The sequence below is a fragment of the Erithacus rubecula genome, assembly GCF_903797595.1.
Source record: "Erithacus rubecula genome assembly, chromosome: 2".
Taxonomy (NCBI): domain Eukaryota; kingdom Metazoa; phylum Chordata; class Aves; order Passeriformes; family Muscicapidae; genus Erithacus; species Erithacus rubecula.
In genome coordinates this window covers 101,077,979-101,100,835 of record NC_136685.1, presented here as the reverse complement: position 1 = coordinate 101,100,835, position 22,857 = coordinate 101,077,979, and the positions used below count along the sequence as shown (strand labels likewise).

General features: G+C 40.6%; 1 protein-coding gene across 13 annotated transcripts in view; it reads left to right on the top strand.

The window, feature by feature from the left end:
- ATL2 (atlastin GTPase 2) overlaps nucleotides 1–22,857 on the top strand; it is a 40,647-nt gene that overhangs the window by 5,650 nt on the left and 12,140 nt on the right. For all 13 annotated transcript variants that reach the window (XR_013776611.1, XR_013776612.1, XM_079324561.1 and 10 more), the window contains 4 exons: nucleotides 14,496–14,773; nucleotides 19,194–19,328; nucleotides 20,976–21,080; nucleotides 21,806–21,856. Coding sequence is in view for 11 of the 13 variants with exons in the window: in XM_079324561.1 (XP_079180687.1) it covers nucleotides 14,496–14,773; nucleotides 19,194–19,328; nucleotides 20,976–21,080; nucleotides 21,806–21,856 (569 nt within the window). In the remaining 2 variants the exon portion in view is untranslated. The remainder of the gene's footprint in view (nucleotides 1–14,495; nucleotides 14,774–19,193; nucleotides 19,329–20,975; nucleotides 21,081–21,805; nucleotides 21,857–22,857) is intronic.

Sequence of the window (22,857 nt, the reverse complement as noted above, 5' to 3'; positions counted from 1 at the left end):
GCTATATTCTTTCCTTTTCACATTCACTTGCCTGCAGCTTAAAACCTAGTAGAGAAACAATTCTAGCATAGAAGAGTTTTACTGAATTGTTGTGGAAGCATTGTTTTAAACATGACAGTCTGTCCTGGTTTAGGAGGCTGAGCAGCTCTTGTTTGTGTTGGATGCACAGGAATGCTTGAGCCACATCTTACAAGAGTCCCAATACTTCTTGGGTACCTGTGTGAACTGCAGTCCCTGTGGTTTGCTTAAGTATCAGTGGTGAATATTTGCTTACTGATGGTACTAATAAAGTAGCAGTGACTGGAGTGAGGTGCTGTGATAGTTGAGGAATTGTTTTCTCTTCCTGCCCTAATAATAAAAGGAACACTGCCTCATGCTGGCCAGCCTGGACAGGAGCAGGTCTGTTGGGGGGAGGAGGGCTGAGGATTTTCCTGCAGTGTAATAGAAGAGCACTTAGCTCTTGCTGGCTGCATCACATTGTCCCCAGCTTCCAAACCAGATGAAATAGGCTGATGGAAATGCAGGTGTAAACTCTGTGTCCACTGTGCTTCACTAGCAAACCAACAAGGTCTTGGTCTCCAGTGCCAGCATGAATGCAGGCTTCACTTCAGCACTGTAATAAAAGTACTTTTAACTTTGTGCCTGTTGTTAGTAGACTGTTGTGCATCTTATCACAGTCCATGAAAGTTTCAAGGGCGTTCATAAGGAAAACTGCCAAATTTCACCCAAATGTCACCTTACATAAGTTAGGTTTGAATTTACTTTTTTTCTTGTACTTGTGATTATGAACAGACTCCATCCCTGGGATGTTTTTGGTTTTCAGGGCAGTCTTTAAATGGAAGTTTTAAACTTTAAAATCAGACTAAGTTTAATTAACTTAATTTCTTTTTCTGCTGTTGCTGCATACTGTGCCTACAATGTGATTTGCGAGCTGCCTGGGTGCTTTTTTTCAACTTTTTGCTAAAAGCTGCATTTCCTTCTTAAACTTACTACACTAATTGTTAGTATTTTAGGTTTTGTCTTCAGCCTCAGCTGTCTAAGGTGAACAAGGCATATAAGTTTCTGCATGGGCAGATTTGATGTATTTGCCATTGGTCAACAACTGAAAAATTTTGGAAATGCTTATATTTGGGGGTTCTTTAGACTTTACTCTTGCTGATATATGACTAGGTTTCTCCTTTTTGAAACATTTTCAGCAACCTGAACTTCCTGAGATGTTCTGGAGGAAAGATAGCAGTAGCTTTCCTTGGTTTTGGGAGGTTGTTCTTGATACAAAGAATTATTATCTCATCCTGTAGCTAATTTTAAGGTCATGGTGCTGTGGAGGGAGTTGATTTACGTGAATACATTTCTGGAATTGGGATTTGTGTCTGAAAGACCAGAGCAAGCAAATGAGCAAGTTTTAGATGTGTGAAAACATGGGTCACATTGTTGTCTGCTGTTTCAGTTAGCTGCAAAGAGATGACTGATAAGAAATAAATTATGTCTTTTAGGGTAAGGCTTATAATCAAGGTATTTCTGGGAGCAAATGAATACATAATAGAAGCTTGTGTTCTGAGACCATTGGTAACTAACTTGCCTGACCTTTAGTTTGTTTTTATTTCTGAAATAATATAGTCTGTAGTGTTCATTTCCAGGAAAACGATTTCATGTGGTGCAAGCTTTTTGAAAAACTTTGAATAAAAAAGTTGGAAGAACTTTTGAAGTTCCTTCCTTCAACTCCCCAAGCTGGTGTTTAACTGGAGTTCTTGCTCTGCAGCAAAGCAGGGAGCTCACTATCCCCCTTTGAATTTGGGAGGGAGCTCACATCCCTGTTCTAGGCCCATAATTATCTCTACAGGATGTGTAAGCATCCTCCTAAAGTTAGCTATTCAGTTTGTCTGGAATCTGTCACCAAGGATTTTGGCTGCTCAACAGGGATGTTACTGCTTGAAGTAACAAGACTGGTTTATATCTCATTTTGTAGTAGATCTTTGAAGCTATGTAAGCATCTCCTTCAGTTAACTAAAGAGGAAAAAAAAAAAAGAAAAGCTATGCTAATTTTGTTATGGTTAGTAGCTGGCTTCTCTTTAAGGTTGGAAAGACTTTAAGTAGAATGTTTGCCACCAAAGATTTGGCACTACTGAGCATCCAAGGCAGTCCAGAAGAAGTTATGTGAGTAAATGCAGGTAAGCTGGATGCTGAAATTCCTGTTTGATCCCCACTTGATGAACTTACAGCAGGACTAAGAGAAAAATCAGGTATAAGGTGAAAGAGAAGTCCATTTGGACCTTTGCAGAAATGATTTATGAGAAGACAGCTTGTTTGAAGAGGGGCCCTGCTCTTGTCTACCATGGTGGAATAGGTGAGAGGACTGGCAAAAGTCTAAGATTGCATAAAGTGTCTTTTGGGGAAGGATTTTATTTTCAGTGCAATTGATGAGCATTTTCAGTCCTATATATTGGTGGCTTTTGCTTGGCAAGGTGGGATTTGCTGCTGCAGGTCATGGCAGGTTTCTCTTAAAGGACTGGAGTAAAAGCCAAAGTGTTGAAGACTTGAGCTGATAAGATGATGTACAGATTGTAGACATGGAGTGTAGAATGCAATTTCCAGTAAATCAGTTTTTGAGAGTAGAACTTACTTTGCTCTTACGCAGTTGTTCTTTCAGTGACATCAGAATCAGGTTCCAGTCTGTAGTTAGTGTAAAATTATAATAAATTATAATTTATTTTCCCTCAGAGATAAGCTTGTTGAATTTACAAGTTCTTACTGGTCTCAGTAAAATATTTGGAATGTCTTTTAGAGCAATGTATTGAATAATGCCTCCAGGATAAGAAGGTGGCTTTTTTTTTTTTTTAACTTGGATTAAAAATTGCAGAAACATGTTGGAGAATGTCAGCTGCTTGTACTGACATGTTAGGGCTGCATTCTCTGTTGTGCATACTTGGAAAAGTTGTTCTCACCTCTTATCTCCTCCAGCAGGGTGGTACTGCTGAATGGAAGAATAAGTGCAGTTATTTTAGCTGTTTCTTTAAACCAAATCCTGTTATACTATTACCTGCAATCTTGCTATCTTGTTCCCTCTCCTCCTCAACTGCTTCAACATGAAAGAAAGGATCTTCTGGCTTTTACTTGTGTTTATTTGCCTTGGTCCATGTGGTGTGATCTACTTTGGGAACTGTAAACTTCTGGGAAATAAAAGGTTCAATCCATCAATCCTTTGCCTAATATGGGAATCATCACAGCCCTGATTTCAGGGGAGGAACATTCATTGAAGTATGTGAACTCCTAGGCATGGAGACAGAAGCTTGGTCTCTTTTAATGTATTGCTTAGACATAAAATAATGATAAAAATGACTGTTATAGAAAAATGAGGTTAAGGCTCTTGATATAATCAAATCACTTTCTTAAAGCAAGAAGTTATCTTGCTTTAAAGAGTTAGGTTTCTTAAATACTTTGTAATCCTGAACTAAGGAACAGTGTTTAAGATTTTAAACATTGCCTTGAAGCTGCCCTCACAGCAGTTAAGACTTATCTTTCAGGGAGTAAAGTCTTAAGCTTGTCATTAGGATAGGAAGGGAATGCAGTTCAAAATTCTTAAAAGGAAATCTTTTAACTGCTGGTGTGTCAGACTTGTTAATAAAATGTTTGGAAAAGTGCAGTAAGTAATGATTTTGAGGGTTAGGACATAGAACTGGAGTATTTTCTAATGCTAAGAGTATAGAAATAGCTGCTGAAGACCTACATGTTACGTGCTGAGATTTAAAAGACAAAATATCTTTCAAAATAAAATACTGCTGGTACAAACATTAAGAAATGCAACTTCTGCTTTTAAACTTGATTTTTTTCAATAGAAAAATGAGCACACTATTTATTGTGAACATCTAGATAGCAAATGTGTTTAAATACCTGTAGAACCATCTGATGCTATGAGAAATCCTGCCTGTTTGAGAAGACCATTGAGATGCAATTTGTTGCTTTTGAAGAGGTTGGAAGTTGGCTTGTGAAAGACTGAATATTATTCTTAGAGTTGCAGACGTATCACTGTGTCATTAATCAAATATCTAACTGAGCTGTTCTATAGTCTCATCTCTTGTTGACTTATTTCTGTGGTGCATTAGGACTAGGTGAGGCTTTTGTGAGCTTTGAAGAGGAGCACACTGCCATCTTTCTCAGTTTTAGTTCATCTTATAATCTTAGCCTTTTTTCCCCAGAGTTTACTCTCTATACTGTAAGGAAAGATTTCATGGATCCACCAAATGAGGACATTAAGTATGATCTAGAGACTACACTGCTGGTTAGACAGGAGTGCTAAAACATGCAGATTTTGTAGAGTTGTATTTGCCTCTTTCTTCTTCACCCAAGTGATAGATGTGTATTGAACCATTGTGGTCTCAACATATAGTAATCCTGCAGAAAAGCAGTTTGACTGTCCAGATGTATTTAGACAAGTTTGAGAATTGATGTAAAGAGAAGTAGTAAGCAGCCCCCTCTGTGTTTGTTCTTGTTGGGATAAGTGTGGCTTGCCTTACACCTGAGATTTGCTGACTGCTTTCAGTTCTATACCTCTAGGCTTGACTGGCCAGCAGCCATCAATGTACACATGACAATGGCATTTCCTGTCCCAGGAAAATGTATTCAAAAATCAAAAATGCTCCAGTTGTTGATACTTGTTTTGTAGCAGTGGCTAACGTTTCTGTGGTAACAGGAGTCATGAATGATGTTAAAAATCCTTAGGTAAGTGGGTGAGCCTTGAGCCCTTTGAGCGTAGGAAGGTGCTTGTATGGGACTGAGCTCCTGGAGTGTGAGTTATGTCCTTGGGACAACTTAACTAGTGATTCTGAATTCAACATTTACTGCTCTGTAGTAGGCCCAGCTCTTAGCAGGTGCAGTGTGTTCAGTAGGTGTGTTCAAGGAATACTCCCCCAGTGCAGGAAGGACTGTGCCAAGTTCAGGGTCTTCCCACCAGCCACATGTCCTGGCCTGTAATACTGACAGACTGAAACCTGTGGGAACCTCCATTTGTAAGGGAAGGAACTCTTGTTCTTAAGTGAAGGTTAACAAATGTGTTGCCTACCCCAGCCTAAATCTGGACTTTCAGATAGAGACAAATCTTTGGCACCAGAGAGTCAGATCTAGTTACAGCCCAGTTGTCTACCCATCTTTGCAGTGTTATCACATATCACCAAGTCAGTTCCTACAGGAATATGCATCTTAACTGTGCTTTTGAGTTTTGGGAATCCTGAGAAATTTTCCAGCTGAACTGGGTTGTGGTTACAGAGCTGAACTTTTCTTTTGGCAGCAGTGCCCAGTGAAACAGTTTGTGCCTCCCCCTCAGCGCTGCTGGTGCGGCTGTTTCAGGGGCTGTAGGGTGCAGAGCACATCACTTGTTGTCCAAGATATATTGGTGCTGGACCTGGGACTGCAGTGCCAGCACAGAGGGCAGCAACCCTGGACTGTTCAGAAGTACAGCTGACCTGTGCCCTGCACAGGAGACTGCTGTTTGTCTGTCTTCAGTTCTAGTGCTCCTTGGATTCCTGTTTGAGGTGATAGTTTGTAGGAAACTGCTTGTGTTGGATTGCTTTCTCTGCTGGTTTGGCTTCTGTTGTTGACTTGACTCTAAGCAGTGTTGGATATATGACAGAATTAGCAGGAAAGGCAGTGGGGTGTTGCATGGTGCTGGTAATGGGAAAGAGTGGGAGAACTCCTGTGAGGGGGTGGGTAGTTAAGACTCAGCTGTGCTATTGAAACAGGCTTGAAGAGGCAACAGGGAGAGGGGAGGAGGCAGGCACTGGCACTGTCCTGTTGGCAGAATTAATGTACTTTGAGCTGTTGCCTTAACAAGGGATTTGTGTGTAGCAGCAGCGATGATGCCTGGCAGAGACTCAGGAGTTGTGGCAGTAGGGGTGGGGCTTTGAAGTGTATGGACTTAGGTACTGTATCAATTATTATGGGTTAATTGCAGGAAAGGGATATGGCAGCCCAGGCCTGTTTCCTTAGCAGCAGAGACCCTGATAAAAACTATTTGTGTTGTAGCTGTGGGAGAAAAATTTCTACCACCAGTGGAAATAAAGTGAAGATATGCAAAATGTGATTTTTTTTCTTTTTTTTCTTTTTTTTTTTTTTTTGCTTGTTGTTTCAATTCTCTTTAACTGTGCCTTGTGAGGAACTTTTTTTCCTATTTTGATTCACATTGTTGATGCATGTTGTGTTTCCCCTGTTATGCTTCCCTTTCATCTGGTGAGTGTCAGTGACCCTGCCAGGTTAGTAACAATTAAGAAAGAACAAAAAGAAACTGAAATACTCCACGGATTTGTCTACAGGTAGTTACTCTTATCAGTTTTGCAAACTGATCTAGAGGAGACAAATTTTTAAAGAAACCTACATTCTCTCTGTACTGCCCTTTATTCTTTGAAATGAAATGTAGAATTTTGGAGTTCAGTGCTGGAAAAACTGTCTGGAAAGCTCTATTAGCTGCAGGAACTGCAAGAGAGATGGGAAGCTGAGTGTGAATTGAGGTTGGGCTGAAAGATCACTTTTGTTGGAAGCTGCATTGAATTGTTAAGGTTGGAAAATACCTCTAAAGTCAGAGTCCAGCTGTTATCCTGGTGCTGCTGAATTCACCACTAACAGCATGTCCTCAAGTGCCACATCCACTAGTTTTTTAACAGTTCCAGATATGGTGATTCCACCACTTCCTGGGCCAGCCTGTTCCAATGCCTTACCACCATTCTCATGAAGAAATGTTTCCTAACATCCAACCTAAGCCTGCCCTGGCACTATTTGGGGCCATTTCTTCTCATCTTGTCACTTCTTACCTGGGAGAAGAGACCACCCCCCACCTCACTACAGCCTTCTTTCAGATAGTTGTAGAGTGCTAAGGTCACCCTGAGCCTCCTTTTCTCCAGGCTAAACTCCCCGGCTCCCTCAGCTGCTCCTGATAAGAATTGTGCTGCAGACCCTTCATCAGCTCCTCAGGGTCCTTCTTGCCTCAAAGTGAGGGGCTCAAAGATGAACCCAGTACTTGATGTGTGGCCTCAACAGGGCTGAGTACAGGAGGTTGGTCACCACCCTCATCCTGCTGGCCACACATTGGCTGCCATTCAGCTTACTAAAAGCAAAAAAAAAGTTTGAGCCTTTTTGGCTTACTGTGTTTGCTTACATTGCTGTTCATGACTGACAACTTGTTTAGCCTGGAAATGGGTAGGAAACCTGAGCCTTTGTCACACCTTCCTGTCCAGCCAAAGGAAGCACTCACTTCGCTTTCTGCTGAGCTCCTCTGTGGCCATGGTGCAGATGCATCTCTGTACCTAAACCACCTCTGACTGGCAATCTAAAGACCAAACATGGGGTAATTGCAGTTGGCATCTCTGACTTTATTATTTTCTCCCTATTCTCGCTCAAAATACCAATTTAGGTTAGCTGCTCATTGTTTAAATTACTGGCTGTTGATGTAAGGGATACATACAAGGTACGTAAAACACAATTATGGCCTAAACCAATTAGAAAATACTGACTTCTTGAGTGTGCAACAACCTTAAAATAAAATCACTCTGAAACACAAGCAGAAGGCTGCCTGGTTTAAATGTGCGTGGCCTGCAAGGATCCAGTTAGCTTTCGGTGAGGAGCTGTCACTTGCTATTTCAGAGCATGGTGAACTAGGGCACTGTCAGATCTGGAGTACTCTCATTCTCATCCTCAAGAGCCTACATGATGGCTAAGAAAAGGTGAGCAAGAGGCCTTTTAGTGCTTTAATCTGCCCTTAGTGTTTTCATACAGCTTTCTATGAGGGGGCTGGAAAAGTACTGGTGAATCTTACTGTGGGTAGAGATCCTGTTAGGTCCTTCAGTGAGTGTGCTATTAATAGCTGATTTTTGGGCAGAGGGGAAGAAGGATGAGAAGCATACTTTGCCACTGTCCTTACCCTGCATGATTTTTCTTGTAGCTATGGAGAAATATCTTTTTTATTGGGTTCATGATGTGCTTTCTGAAAAGCAGTCCTTTTATATAATTTTACTTACTGGGTTTGTAACTGTTCTGTCTTAGTCTCTGCTTATTGGCATTCTCTTACTTGTATTGGTTGAGAAGAGCTGAATTTGAAGGTTGACTTTTTGCTACACATTTTCATTTCCCTCCCTTTTTTGTCCCTGAAAATGGAGAACACAAAATGCCAGCTTATCAGTATTTGGTGTAGGGGAGAGCTGTCTGTTCCTACATGCATGCTGACACCATTCAACACAGAAGAAATTTAAGGCACATAGGAGTAGACAAGCCTATTGTTTGATTAGTTGTGATGCTTCAGAGGTATCTAGGTTATCAGAATGTCTTTTTTTCCCCTTCCCTGACAGAACTGTAGCTTCGGGTGCTTCTTGCTTCATCTAGTGGTTTATGTAACAGTTCTAGATGTGTCCCTTTAACATCCCATTGCCCTGAAGGAACACAGAGAGTTAAATGTGTCTTTCCCCCTGTACCCTGCCCCTACTCTTCCATCGGTCTTACTGGATGTCCAAACAAGTCTTTGTAACTTAGCTCATCAGTCCTATTTATAGCTGAAATATTTGAAACATTTAATTATTTCTGCCCTTAAAATGAGCTACTTGGCACTATTTACTAGTCAGCAATAAGAAAGCAGTGATGCATTAAGGTCTGTGGCAGCCCCATAGTTTTGTCTGAGTTTATTGCATGGAGTAGGACTACTGGAAAAAGGGGAGGACAATTTTGTGGCTTAAATCTAGTTTGGTTTTTTTTTTTTCTTAGAGGATATGTTCTAGAACTCACTTCACTCATGCCTACACTTTCCTTTGTTCACTACACCAAAACAAAAAATGTTTAAGCAGTTTGTCTCCTTTTTCTCCAAGGAAAATTCCTACCTGAAGCACTGAGAGAATGCCTTGCATTGAAATGCAGTGCAGCAGTTTCCTCATGATAAATTATTTTGAGCTTTCGATGCAAGCTGTGAACTCCCTCAGGGTGTGGAGGTTGAATGAAATTTCAAGTAAGATGGCTTGAGCTTGGTGTAGCTCACTTCAGTTTGCTTTTCACCATTCAGGTGATGGTGGGGGAGCCTGTCAAGCATCTGTATTGAAATGTGAACAGGGGACTTGATCTGTTGTTGGTATGGAGCCAAATGTGTGGTGCTGTAGAGCACCAGGAAAGAGTTCAGGGGTGCTGAAAGCTGAAGTATCTAGGAGTGCTGGAAGTTTTGATTTGAAGTTGACTTCTAGCAAAGTGCAGGTTTCTGTGCAAACAGAATATTAAGACTAGCAGCTAGAAGATTTATGGCTTTATACTCTTTAAACTCCTTGTGATAGAGCAAATGGAAGTACTGATGAGGGACAGCTTCACTAATGAAAATGACCTAAAACTAAAAAGCAAATGGGATTTAAATTTATTTTAATGTTCTGCTGCATTTGTGGGCAATTGTGTTCAACTCACTGTCCATAGAAGCAGTTACTAATTGTGGTTCAGTGCATGTTGATCAAAAACCTGCACTGTATCTAAAATCAACTGGGTTTAGCAATTAGTATGTGCTTTTTTTTTTTTCTTTAATGAAAGGATGTGGATTATGTGTTCAAAGAGTTCAAGCTGTATTTGGGTTGAAACTTAAAGGTAACTGTGTTTATACTTTCTGTTAATGTGCTTAAAGGGAAGAATTTGCATTTAAAGCAGGCTGTCTCTTATTTTCATAGCATGCAGGTATCTGTTTTCCCTCCCATGTTCTTACACTGCAGGACAAGTGGGTCATCTCAGCTGCTGGCTGTGCACTTATGGGAAGCAAGAATTAGCTTTTCATTTTACCTCATGCTTTAAGAAATGGGTTATTTAGTGAGGTTTGTTCAGTTGAAATACTGTCTGCATACACAAGACTCTACTGTTCTCAAAATCTGGCTTAGTATTTCAACAAATGGTGCTTGTTCTGGGTACTTAGCTGGTGAGAATAAATAGCAGTCCTGCTGTAGTTACTGAGTGGAGTGAGGAGTTTATAGGGAAACTGAGTGGTAGTATCTTCCCTTGGCTATATTTGCTCCCATTCAAATCTGTCTGCTTCTGTGTCTTGCTGCACAATGGTGCTTCTCTTGTATTTCCCAGCCTGTTTGACATGGGTTGGGAGTGATTGTGTCAGTCAGAACCGTGCATTAGCCCACAGGTAATAATGGAATAATTCAGGAGGAAGCCAAAATTCAGTAGAGACTGATTGGTGCACAGCCACAGTGTTAGGTGTGAATGGATGGCAGACTTCAAGGGCAAATCCAGCTGATGATTTTTTTGCATCCATCAGATCCAGACAGAGAAGCAGATACAACCTTAGTCTGGAGTCTGTTAGTTCAGTACTGCAGAAACTTGTCAGGTGAACATCTTGAAAAAAGAAAAATATAGCTGTGACTTTCTGGGCCTGCAGCACTGTGCTACAAGTTCTAGTGCCATATGGTTTGACAGATGAGAACTCTTATGTATGCACTAAAAGCCTGAGGTTCAGATCTTTTGTGCATATGGGAATTTCTGATAGCATAGTAATCAGCCCTTGAGTGAGTTGGGTGAATCTACCATCCTTTAATCCTGTGGCAGGAGGGAGTGTTGCCTCTCTGTGTGTGGAGAACATGGAACATTCCTCTGAAACAACCATTCCCTGTGTGACTGTATTGGGGTGGTAAATGGAACTGGGCTTAGAAAAATGTTAAAATGTACTATAAAAAACAACAAACAAAACCCCCAAACCACAAAAGTCTGTTTGCCTCTGTAGCAGTACTGAAATGTATTGTCATGGAGACCTGAAAGGGGGTGCTGCCATGAACTTTGCAAGTCTAAAGTACTGTCCAGCTGGCTAGGAAGACGTCAGTGTAGAAGTGGCTGTTCTGTGAATGTCACCTCTTCTACAGTTAGTACTCATCTCTTTTTATACTTGATTTAATGGGACTGGACTATTGCAATTACCTAGAGCAGTCTGGGGAATTTAGAACAAAATCAGCTTAAATTCTGAGTTTTAAGTAGTACACTGTGACTGTGCTGGGGCAGGTGAGGAGTGGGGGACAGCCAAGGGACAGGGCTTTGAGTTCTGAATTGCATAAACTTCTGGCCTGAGTTGACCTGACAGTGTTGTCAGCATGTTTATTTTATGAACTACTTTAAGAACTTTTGCAATGCTTTTACAGAAAACTGGACTGTGAAGGGGGGGGGTGCCTCTTGTCCTGACCTTAGTTTCCAGAGGCTGCACTGGAAATAATTCTTGGAAGTGTAATGTGACCTTTCTGCCCGTGATACTGAAGCCTTCTAGAAAGGCTTCCCAAGTGCTGCCTGAGACAGTGACTAGCCAGAGTGGCAGGGTGAGCAGCCAGAAGGCAGGATAAAGGTTCAAAAAGGGTGTGACATCTGCCTAGGACACCTGAGAGGGTGGCATATTCTGATTATGCTGATGGGACAAGCAGTAGCACTTGTTCTATAGTTAACATGCTTGACCTTTGCAGTATCTGTCCTGGTGATTGCTAACTAGTTCAGAATCTTGAAAGGAGGGGTGTTCTCTTCCACTCAAGCATGGAGTTATCAAACTAGCTCTTCTGGATGGATCAAGTTGCTTTCACAGCTGTCAGCACTGTAGCTCTCCACCCTCTAAAGTGTTTGACTGATGGCCATGATGGTCTTTTCTGTAGGTAGGTTGGGAGTTTTCAGATCTGTTTCTGGCTGGTTAGTCAAAGGGAAAAGTCAAACCAACTAAATAAGCCAGATTTCGTGCTCTGGACTTGACTTCCAATTTGTGCTGGTAAGTAAAACCTGATAGGAGTTGAGTAGGGTCTAGAATGAATCTTGTCTCCTGTTCCCTCTGAGCTAATGAGCTTCAGTGGTGCAGAATGCTGTTAACAAGATGTGAGCTTTTAATGGGCATATTGTGTGTAGTACTATCTCCTTGTGATAGGGAGAATCTGCTTGTTTATAAATAACTAATGATAAAGGACCATTCCACTTGTTTGTTGGGAAATCTCATTGCCTGGAGAGGTTTTGTGTGGCTGTGCTCTGCACTGGCACAAGGGTGCTGCTACAGCTTGAGGTCTTTGAGGTCTGACAAGTTTTGATGACTTCCAGGTAGGACAGAATTTTTAATGTCAGGCTCCAAGTGAATGAAGAGAAGCTGCAGGTTTGGCTTCAAACCACTTTTCAGTCTGCCCTAGTTTCCAGGCCCAATCCCTTACTGCAGCTGAAGTGAAGTGTGTGTTTAAATAAAAGGAGTCTGTTCCAAGTAACCAAGTCACACTTGCTATCAGCCTTGAAGCAGAGTCTTTGAAACATTGTGTGGATGTGTTTGCTAAAACACAGGCTCCTCTTCTTGGAACTGTCTGACTTCAATACTTTTATCAATAGCATATTCCCTTTATGTTTCTAGGCTGTGATGCTGGAAGCTTTCTTTATGACTGTCAGAATCTTTGTCTCTCCATACCCGGGCTATCCTCCCAAATTTTCTGGCCTCCAGAGGATCCTGCCTATATTGGGTAAAGTCTGTTTAGAAACTTTCAAAAAAGAGAGGGCTTGTTTCATATCTGGGAAGACAAAAGCTTTAGGCCAAAGGTGAGAGACTTTCCTCTTAAGTGGTGACCAGTCAGTGTCAATGTAGTGTGTGTAGTTTGGTGTCCTGTTGACAGATTTTCTTCTAAAAGTTACTCCTTCTAGTTGTCAGGCCTGCTAGTATAATCAATTTTTTGGTGTGCTGTCTTAATTGCTTTGAGTTAGGGTGATGCTGGAGACTGTTTTGCATACCCACTTGGATAATGTTGGAGTTTAGTTCTAGCTGCTTAGGATTTAAGCACTCAAGTGTATTTCCTGTTCAAACCGAATACTGTGCAAGCTTAATATATTCAAACCAAATTTTTTCAAGATTTAATGCCATTGGGATTTGGGACTGCACAAGATTTGATGCTTGGAAGTGGAAATATCCTCTGTCATTTTGCAATTAAATGAAGTGTTGTCAGAGCTGGGTAAGGAGACGATTGCTGGAGAAATTTTGGGGTCACCATGTTACCAGTTTTTCAAATTCATGGTGTTAACTGCAGTGTATCATTACATCCACAAAACTGGAGCCCTGTTCATACCCTTTTTGAAACTGAGAATGATATCTCAAATGTGAAGTCTGGCAGGAGTGACTTGGCAGGTCCTGTGAGCATTGGCTGGTTCTCTGCCATGAATGAATGAAACTGTGTTCCATGGTGCCTCATGGATAGATCCTGCAGGAGAGCACTTCTTGTGGGATGCTTCTACAGGAAATGTCTCTGTGGGCAGCACATCAGTGGATTGGGGGTGGCTGCTGCCTTGTCTTGGAAATGGAAACATGGACAGTGCACTGAAAATCATATGTGATAATCCCAGGTAAGTAACTGGTAGGAAGGTGCCTTGATCAGGTTTGTGCACATGGGCTTCCAACAGAGCATGCAAAATGTAAACTGGGAGTGGGAGGCAATTCTGTAAGCACAAAGAAGCTTTCCAGATGCTCGCCAGGAAAAGTGGAGTCGGGAATGGTAGAGTTGATTTCTGCTGTGGGACAAACTTCAGTGTTGTGGTGCCTGAGCATGAGAGGAGACTTCACCTTTAATATGTTAGTTTGGTTTTGTTTTAGGCCTCTAATCCAATTAACTCCTGAATTCTAGAAGTTGGGAAAGGAGGATATTGGTAGTGGTATAGTGTATGTCTGAAGGGCATGTTACCTTATCATTCATTAATAGCTTTAATCTGAGTTTTTTCCACTACTGGGTTTTCCTGAAAGGGTATTAATTCTTAAATTATGTATAAAATAGTCTCTTAACTGTTTCTAAAAAGTTTATACTTACTGTTACCAAATCTTGCATAAATAGTGCATTGTACAAAGAATATGAAGCCAGAAACTACTCCAATGGTTTTGTTTTCTTATCCCAGAAGTTAGGGTATGCGCATGTTCAGTAATTTGTCTTGCAGACAGGGAATTTTGAAGTCTTGCTGTATTGAGACTTGAAAAAGTGTTGAAATTAGAGAGGAGTTTATTCATCTGGTGTTTATTATCCTGGGCTGCCATGCTAGATCTGTGTTCTTGCTTGTACTTGTTGGCAGGCACACCTGTTGACAGAAAACATTCATTTCCTCTGACACCCTTACAACAGGACGAGGTGGCGATATAAAAATGTCCTTTTTTGGTTGTCTTTGGAGCTTGTTTGGAATGATTTTTTTTTTCTTTTTTTTCTTTTTTTTTTTTTTTTTTTAGACAAGGGCCTTTGACTTAAGATGCCTTTAAAAGGGGTTTTGAAGCTGAAAATCAGGATTAGGGTTTTTTTTGTTATTCCTTAATACATAGAGAATATCTAAAAGAGGAAAGATTTGAAATATAGGCTGGACACAAAGCTGATGAAAATGGACAGGGAGCTACTGTTGATCTCTTTGCATTCCCAGGAACATTACCCTTGCTACTGGAAATGTAAGCCCAGCTCAAGGCTTCACAATAAAAAATAAATGTTTCTTGTCCTAAGTTATGGCTTACTGATGTGTTCTCACCTGTGAATTTGCAGGTAAGCTTTATGAAGAGGAAGAGGATGATGCCCTGCCAGACTCGGACGCCCTGCCGGACTCAGATGATGAGGTGGAACTGGATAAGCCACGCCCCATACAGATTGTCCTTGCTCATGAAGATGACCATAACTTTGAATTAGATGAATCAGCATTGGAAAAAATCTTGCTTCAGGAGCATATTAAAGATCTTAACATAGTAGTTGTATCTGTAGCAGGAGCTTTTCGTAAAGGAAAATCTTTTCTGCTGGACTTCATGCTTAGATACATGTATAACAGGGTGAGTAATTTGGATTTTTCTTGCAGGAGAAAAGTACTTTGGTATTTTAGTAATTTCTCTTTGTGTTTGTTAATTTGACCATAAATATAGCAGGTCAAAATTTTCTGATATATTGGGGGAGAGGAAGTCAGCTACTTTGCTTCTACACAGTGAAGATGGGTATTTAAGTGACAGTTTTTCAATGTACCCTATCATTCAGTTAAGGGAATTTATTGGTGTCAGAGTGTAAGTGGACACAAGAAGAACTTGAATGAAGTGTGATGGCCTTCTAAGTTGAGCTTTGGGAAAGGACTTTTCTAGATGGTGACTTGGAGGAACCTTGACTTTATCTCCTGAAATCATATTATGACACTCACTTGCCCATTGTTGCTAAAATGAGTCTTATCAGATAGCTCTTGGAGGGCTAAATCTGCTTAAATATGATGTATGGCAAAAAGGAGAAAGTTTCCTGTGTGCTGCTTGGAATGCATTTCTGAATGCAGTCCAGGCACTCTTAAAATCCTGTTAAGTTGTTGATTGATTAATGCCTGATCCAAAATTTAATTTCTTCTTTTAGTTTGTAGCTTTTGGCTAGCATTGTCTTGTGACTACTATGCTTTGAATTCTTGTCTTACATGGAGAAGGTGGAGTAGGGGCTTCTGTGAGCCATACACATGCCTGTCACAGGCTATGAGGTGTTTCTTTTAGTCTGCATTGTGAATATTGACAGGTCAGTGTTTTGTTGCTTTTTGAAGCTCTTGGAAACCCAGAACTGATTCCTTTTTTGGTCACTGTTCTTTGGAGCCAATTTGTGCAAATTGGCTGGAGGGAAAAATCAAGATGTACCCTGCAGTTACAGGAAATATGGCAAATGAAGACTTCCTTCTCTCTATCCCAGTAGTGCCTGCTATTGAGTTCTTCTCCCTCATTTACCAAGAGCTCTGGAAGAAAGACCCTGAGGATGGGATAGGAGGAATACAGAGTAGCAAACTGGTACTCCTGACTTCTTGAGACTCTGTTAATTTAGGGAGGGGAAAAGTTTCATTTGATATGGATGGTGTTCAAAATTAACCAAACAGTAAAACCCCCACCAATCTCTTCAAACAAAGAAAAACACAAACTCCTATGTACAACAGACAAGATGCTGGGCTGGGTAGAGATTGTGCAAGTTCCTTTTGAAAACAGAGGGGCTGGGCTTTAGACAAGTAATCTTAATTTTCAGATTGTGAAATAAAACAAATGTTAATATAGCAAAACAGATTGAAATGCTGTTTCAGCCTTGTGTATCAGGCCTCTGTTTCCTTTATTGTGCAGTCACTTTTCTCAATTTTCTACAAAATGTCCTTCAAAATAGCATTTGTTTCTCTTAAGCTGAAGAGGAAAGCAAGCTTGGCCATCTGCTCTAACAACTGTTTCTTACCAGAGCAGAGGTCATGCTCTCCATGTGCTGCTTCTGGCCAAGCATTTCCATTCTGAAGATGTAATGCTTGCAGACCCTTAGTTGAGCTGATCCAACTCACTGCTGCATCAGAAGACACTGCACTTTGCTGGGTTGTTTTTCTGCCAGCTCAGTGACGTAAATTGGCTTAGGGAAGGAGTTTGACAAGCATCAGAACTGCTGCAAGCTGATTGATGGGAAATGGGGGTGATGGAGGATAAATGCTACTCCTCCTCTTTGGAGCACTCCTGAGTTGTATGAAGTCAAATTTATACCCTCTGCTTATCCAAATTTAGTACAGGAGGAGAGATCTTGGTATAGTTTTATAGTACTTAGTCTGAGCCTTCCATCTTTAGTCAGTCTCAATTGTAAGTCTGTATTTTTTGTGAACTAAATATTGCACAGAATATTAAAGTGAATGCATTCAGTTCTCATGTCAGTCAAGCAATTTTGGGATGCCCTTTTATATAGACATTAACATACATAATGAAAAACTTGCTTAAAAAAACCTTCAGAATCTAGTTTTCTTGTTTTCTACTGAGGGCCAGACTTCATGTGGAAAGTTGCCATTATAAAAATCTCACGGGTGCCAGCTGAAGTCACAGGTAGGATTTTGGCATGGCAGAGGTTGATCACTGCCTTCAGGGAGGTGGACATCTGGTGTTAAGCTCTGATCCCTTAGCGTTATGATTGCTCTTTGGAAATGGAACAGCAGCAGTTGTGTAATCAGCAAGCTGCTGCAAGGATCCTATGGTCTTAAGCTTTAATAAGAATTGAGTGCAGCAGCACCTGTTTGTTTAGATGTGAAAGTTTTTTTTTTTTTTTTACAGGAGTGTCCCCTCTTCATTTTGAATTAATCTTCAAGGTGTACTGTATATTAATGCACTAAGCAAATAAAGCTGCATTGGGCTTTTCCTTAGTGTGGAGTAAATTTAGAAAAATTACCCTTTAGGTGACTGAGATAAAATTGTAGAGCAACTTCTAGCTTGATTTCAGGTAGGAGCCTTTTTTTTTTTTTTTCCTTCCATCTCCTGAACATCTTTCAAGCCGACTTGATGGAGACTTAAAATACTGAGCTTAACTAAGGAAAGATGTAGGTAACAAGGTAGGAGTGTTTCAAAGTGATGCAGAGATGATCCAGAGGCAGGCTTAAGTACATCATCCATAAGATGAAGCAACTTCAGTTGAAGGCTGTGCCTGTTAAAACACCAAAGTCTCCTGTGAAGTGAATCAAATGTGTGAAATCAAATGAGGTCATATCTGCTGCTCGTTGAGGGACTTGTCAAACTGTTTGTATAGTTTTGGTCAGATTTGTTACAAATAGGAATAATGTCTGGACCAAAATGAGATAAAGTATTCTTGTAAAAAGAGAAATGGAACATACTGAATAACAGATTCTTTTTGAAAAATAAAAAGCTGTGGTCCATTGACATGTACATATGAAATATGGTACAGCATACATTGCCAAACTGTATCCTGGACTGTGCTGCAGCACAAAGCAAGCTTGGAGCTTTCATTTCTGGAGTGGTCTGTGGAAGCATAAATGTCATCTGGCATAAAAAAAAAACTATGGGAAAGGCTATTTTGCCTAGTGTCTCTGGTAGAGATGTATGTGCCTATGAAAATAAACAAATGAAAGGGAAAAAAACCTCAAACAACTTACCTGTAAAGACCTCTAGAACTCTTTACTTACATACCTGTATTCATTTTCTTAATTTTTATCTGCTTATCTCACCTTAGTCTGATCCAAGTAGCAGAGTTGAGTGGTGTACTGTTAGCATTTGAGAGAATGCTGGTGCAGAACTGCTGGGTTACCTGCATGCTGCTAGGCAGGAGGAAAGTGTGCATGTTTTTTCCCATCCCCTTTTAGAAATAAGCAGTTTCACTTAGTTGTTTCAAGCATTTTTACTCTATACAGTCCCTGTGTACTCATGCTGTGTTCTGAAATGTGAAGAAATGTCTTGAGCTGTTACCTGGAAACTGCCAGTGTGGAGTCAGTAAGGTAGAGCCCAGGAGAAATCTCCACTTTGATCTTCTCAGTGGACTTTTTTCCTGGCTGGTAATCTACTCTGTGCAGTTCAAGACAAATTCATTAAATGTCTCTTTTGCCACCTTGCTGAGTTCTAGCCTGTGCAAGAAAAATTTATGTATGCTGAAATCCTACACAAAAGAAATGGCAGGCAGATAATGCTTTAACTGATGAGGAGGCTATAGAAAAACCTATCAAAGTGAAACTTCCTTGGGGTGCCTGCTCATCCTCCTTACTTGCCAGTGCATGAACTACATTTCTGGGTTGAATGTGCTCATATAATGGCTGGACTCTTGTGGGTGAGTTGCTGCTCTGTATTGCCTGTCCTTGAAGTCCCCATTACAATTCCATCAGCCAGGAGGAATGTTAGCTGCCAACTGTACTCACCTCTGACAGCTTCTCAACTTTAATATGGGTGGGTTGATTGACATATATCAAACTCTACCTGATCTTTTCTCTGTTACTGGCAAGCATAGATTGTAAATCTGGTTATTTCCTGTGGCTTCTGCAAGATGGTATTGGGAGTCTTGTAGTGGCTTAAGTTAGTGCTTAGCCAGCTGTTAGTGAGGGGGAAGGGAGAGGATTAAGTTAAGATCAGATGTTTTGTCCCTTGCTGAGGTTTAGCTGTTCCCGAGTTGAAATATCTGCTATTGTGTTTGAGCCGAGTTTTCTCAGCTATGACAGTGGAACTGGTGGACAACACTGTGCTGTTTTCAATACCTCTGAGTGCTTGAGACTCATAAACTGTGCTCATTGACTCTTCAGTGACTGAAAAGTTGTGCAGCCACTGAAATGCCATGGTGTTGCTTTGTGGATATCTTGAAGCAGCAGAATAGCATTGTGTTTTAATATTTTGTGTAGTCTTGTCAGCTGGCTCTGAGGAAAGTGTAATAACAGAGTGGAAGTCTGATAAAACATAGCATGTTAAAAAATAGGAATCCTCCTTGGTTTTACAAAAGTTTTTCCTTTTGTAGACTTCTCCTTGCTGGATAGGTGGAAACAATGAGCCATTGACTGGGTTTACATGGAGAGGTGGATGTGAACGGGAGACCACTGGCATTCAGATTTGGAGTGAAGTGTTTGTAATTGATAAACCTAATGGAACAAAGGTGAGTGCTTTACTTACCTTGATTTACTCAAAGTCTCCCTTAGAGGAGTTGTAGGTTTTTTGGTTTGGTTGTATGGTGTGGTGGGTTTTTTTTTTTGTTGTTGTTTTTTGGGGTTTTTTTTGTGGGTTTTTTTGTTTATATATATATATATATATATAAAACAGAGAGGCTGTGTATGCCCCATTCTGGAAGATGTTCTGGTCAGGTTCAGTGGGGCTCTAAGCAACCTGGTCTAGTGAGAGGTGTCCCTGCCTTTAGCAGAGGGGTTGGACCTCTTTAGAGGTCCCTTTCAGCCTAAACTGTTTTTGTCATTCTAAAACTTAGATAGGATTGTTGCTTCCATGTACACTTGTCATGGATTTCATGATGGCTGTTTGAACATTGGTTGCTTTCCTTTGCACTGAGTAGCTGTGTAACATATCTGGAAACTATCAGTGTAAGGATGGAGATTGATTCTTACAACCCAGCAGAAAAATTCAACAGTAGTCTCATTCTGAGAGTACTTTGTTTTAGCAAAGTCTTCCACATCCAGGCTGATGGGTGGGTTATCCTGGGAATGTTAAAAACTCCAATGGCTATAAATATCATCTACAGACAAAGGCTGTGGTGAAAAGCTCTGTATCATGCACTGTTCTTTGAAGGGTGAGAATGTGTTCTAGCTTCTAGCTGTGTTCTAGTGAAATGTAGTAGAAATGGCTGTAAGTACTTCAGTGTCTGGAAGCTGGTCATCCATATAATTTTAACAGGCAGCCTATAAAAAAGGACCAAGTCTAACAGTGGGAAAAAAAAAGCACTGACTTGATTCTTTAACTCTTCAGTCAGTTTAACTGCAAAGTTTCCTTGGAGGTGTTTATGCTGAAACAAAATGTTAATGTTATTAATAAATATTTACTTCACAGTAGTGGTGGTGATCTTCAATGATTTGTGTTTTGAACCATCACTTTGAGGTTAAATTTCATACCCTTTGCATTTGCAAAGGAAACATCTGATGCCCAATCTGTGTGACATAGATTTTAAAAACAGTGGCTTCATGGTGTTTAACAAATTTCACAGCTAACCAAACATTTCTCCAGTTAAAACACAGTTATTTTGTGCTAATCTGCTTATGCTTTGGGAGCAAATCACTCACTTGTTCTTGCTTGTCATCAGGAAAGAGAAGGGAAGTGTAGTAGATCCCAAAGATGGGACTTGGACTGATTAAACTTTTTTCGTTAATATAACTTCCTTCCTTGTCATTCCAGCAGACAGTATCAGTTATCTTGTTTTCTGCTGAAGAAAATTATTTTTATTTGTTTATTTATTTATTAGTAACCATCTTACTCTTGGCTCTAATGAATTATACTTAGATCTACAGCTGAGGCTGACGTTCTTGCAGTGGAGCTGTCAGTTACTTTGCATGGCACCCCTGCTGGGCCAAGGAGGGCTGTTTCTGTGGGAGAAGGTAGCCAGGCAAGGTCAGGGACTTGAGGCTGGTGCTGTGGCCCTCTGGCTGCTGCTTACTCAGCTGTGGGTGTGTGTAGTCACCTGTGCAGGAAGCTGGCTGAGGGACAGAAACTTGCTCTGCTGGGACAGAACTTACTGCAGTGGCCTGGAGTGAGAAAGTGTCCATGGTCTGGTTAACTGCTGCTGTTGTTTCAAACTCTGCAGGTTGCTGTACTACTCATGGATACCCAAGGTGCCTTTGATAGCCAATCCACTATCAAAGACTGTGCAACAGTTTTTGCCCTGAGCACCATGACGAGCTCTGTCCAGGTGAGAATATCCAAGCTGGCAAATAATGGAGAACCCTCTATCCTGGACGTGCAAAGATAATCTCTTGAGCCACACTTGGAAAGTTCACCTGCATATCTTCCTCCAACTCTGATTTCAAATTTCATACTTTGTCTTATTCTCGGTGTAGTACATAAACTGCCCAAGTTGCTCAGTGGAATCAAGGTTATGCAAGGCCAGGCTGAGTTAATTGCTGACAGAACTGGGAAATCCCCTTCCCCCTCAAGATGTCAAAGTAGCAACTGCTTCTTTGCAGATGTGTTGCAGAATCTTTTTAAGGCTGTAAATGCAGTTTGGGGTGACATTATGCTATGATCAGCTGAACTTAAAATTGCTGCTTCTATTAAAGTATCAGTTAAACTCCTGATAATTGTGCTATACTCAAAACTACTTCTAAGCTTGTCCCTTAGAAGTGCCAAAAGCAAGCAGGTTTTTGAGGGGTGACAAGTGACTTTCTTCAGACATACCACAACCTAAAAGGTGCAGAAGTATGTAGGACACTACTCTTGTCCTGTGGAGTTGGCTCTGGTAGATTGTTTTTGAATAAGGAGATGACTTTTGTTTGAGATGTGTTCTGTGACACCTTTCTACTTGCTGACTTTTGTGTAGTTACTTTTTCTGGAGGGAGCAAAAATGCTCAATGTGCGAAAGACTGTATGAATGGAAGACAATGGTTTCATGTGACACTAGTTCTCTTTCTTTTGCAGGTATACAATTTGTCTCAGAATATTCAGGAAGATGACCTTCAACATTTGCAGGTAGGAATATGGTGAATTTATGTTAAACTGCTTCTGAACTGATCGTCCTGACAGTATTTTTAGAAGTTGCTACTCATGTAATTTACTTGGGAGCTGTTTGCTGCTTCATGTAAAACACTGAATTTGAACTGACACTAAAACTGGTACAGTCTGTTAGAACTGTGTTTGCATCAACTCCATGATGCTTCTACTGTGTCAGTGTAGAGGTAAAATAGTATGGACTTTTAATCTGGCTGATTCTTTTAAAGTTTGTTCTCTGTATTGCAAGTTCTGAAATTCCTGAAAAAATGAGAAAGGAAAATGATTTATGGAAATACTTTATGGTGAAATTCTAATGTTTTAGTTTTTTCTTAAAATAGGGAAATGGATTTTATTTCATAACCAGTTTGTAAGAAAGTGTTGAAGTTTGGGTCAGGCCAGAGTCTTCTGCCCAGAAGCCATCTCTGGTTTTTCAGCTGCGAAACTTCTGCAGAGTTTTATTTCTGCTTAGAAATAAAGGCAGGAGAATGTTGTCTTGTCTTCATTGGGTTTTTATCCTCTAATGGAACATCATGGTCAAAGGCCCCTGAGTTCTTTCTTCATATACAAGAACCTTATCTCCTTAACTTAAAACCTGTAGCTTTATAGAATAGCTTGTGTATTACCAAATGCCAAGGCCATGACTTTGTCACAGCTTAAAACTGTTCTGTGTGTCTTCAGTGCTACAACTTGCTGCCAGTACTGCAAGTAGAAGAGCACTAAGTTAAAGTAGCTGTTCTCAATTAACAGGGTTGTGTCACTGAGCCAACACCCCCCAAAAAACCCAGCCAAGCACTGAAAACAAAAAATCTGTAGGTAATTATTTGAAAACCAGGCTTCCCTTGAGACTTTGGTCCTTTAAGCAGCCTTGGTGTAATCTGAATAAAACAGTATTTCTGTTCTACTGGAGGGTGAGATTTGAGGGAAGGGAGGGAAGAGAAGGATGATGAATACAAGCATTGGGTAGGGACACCCATGCACTT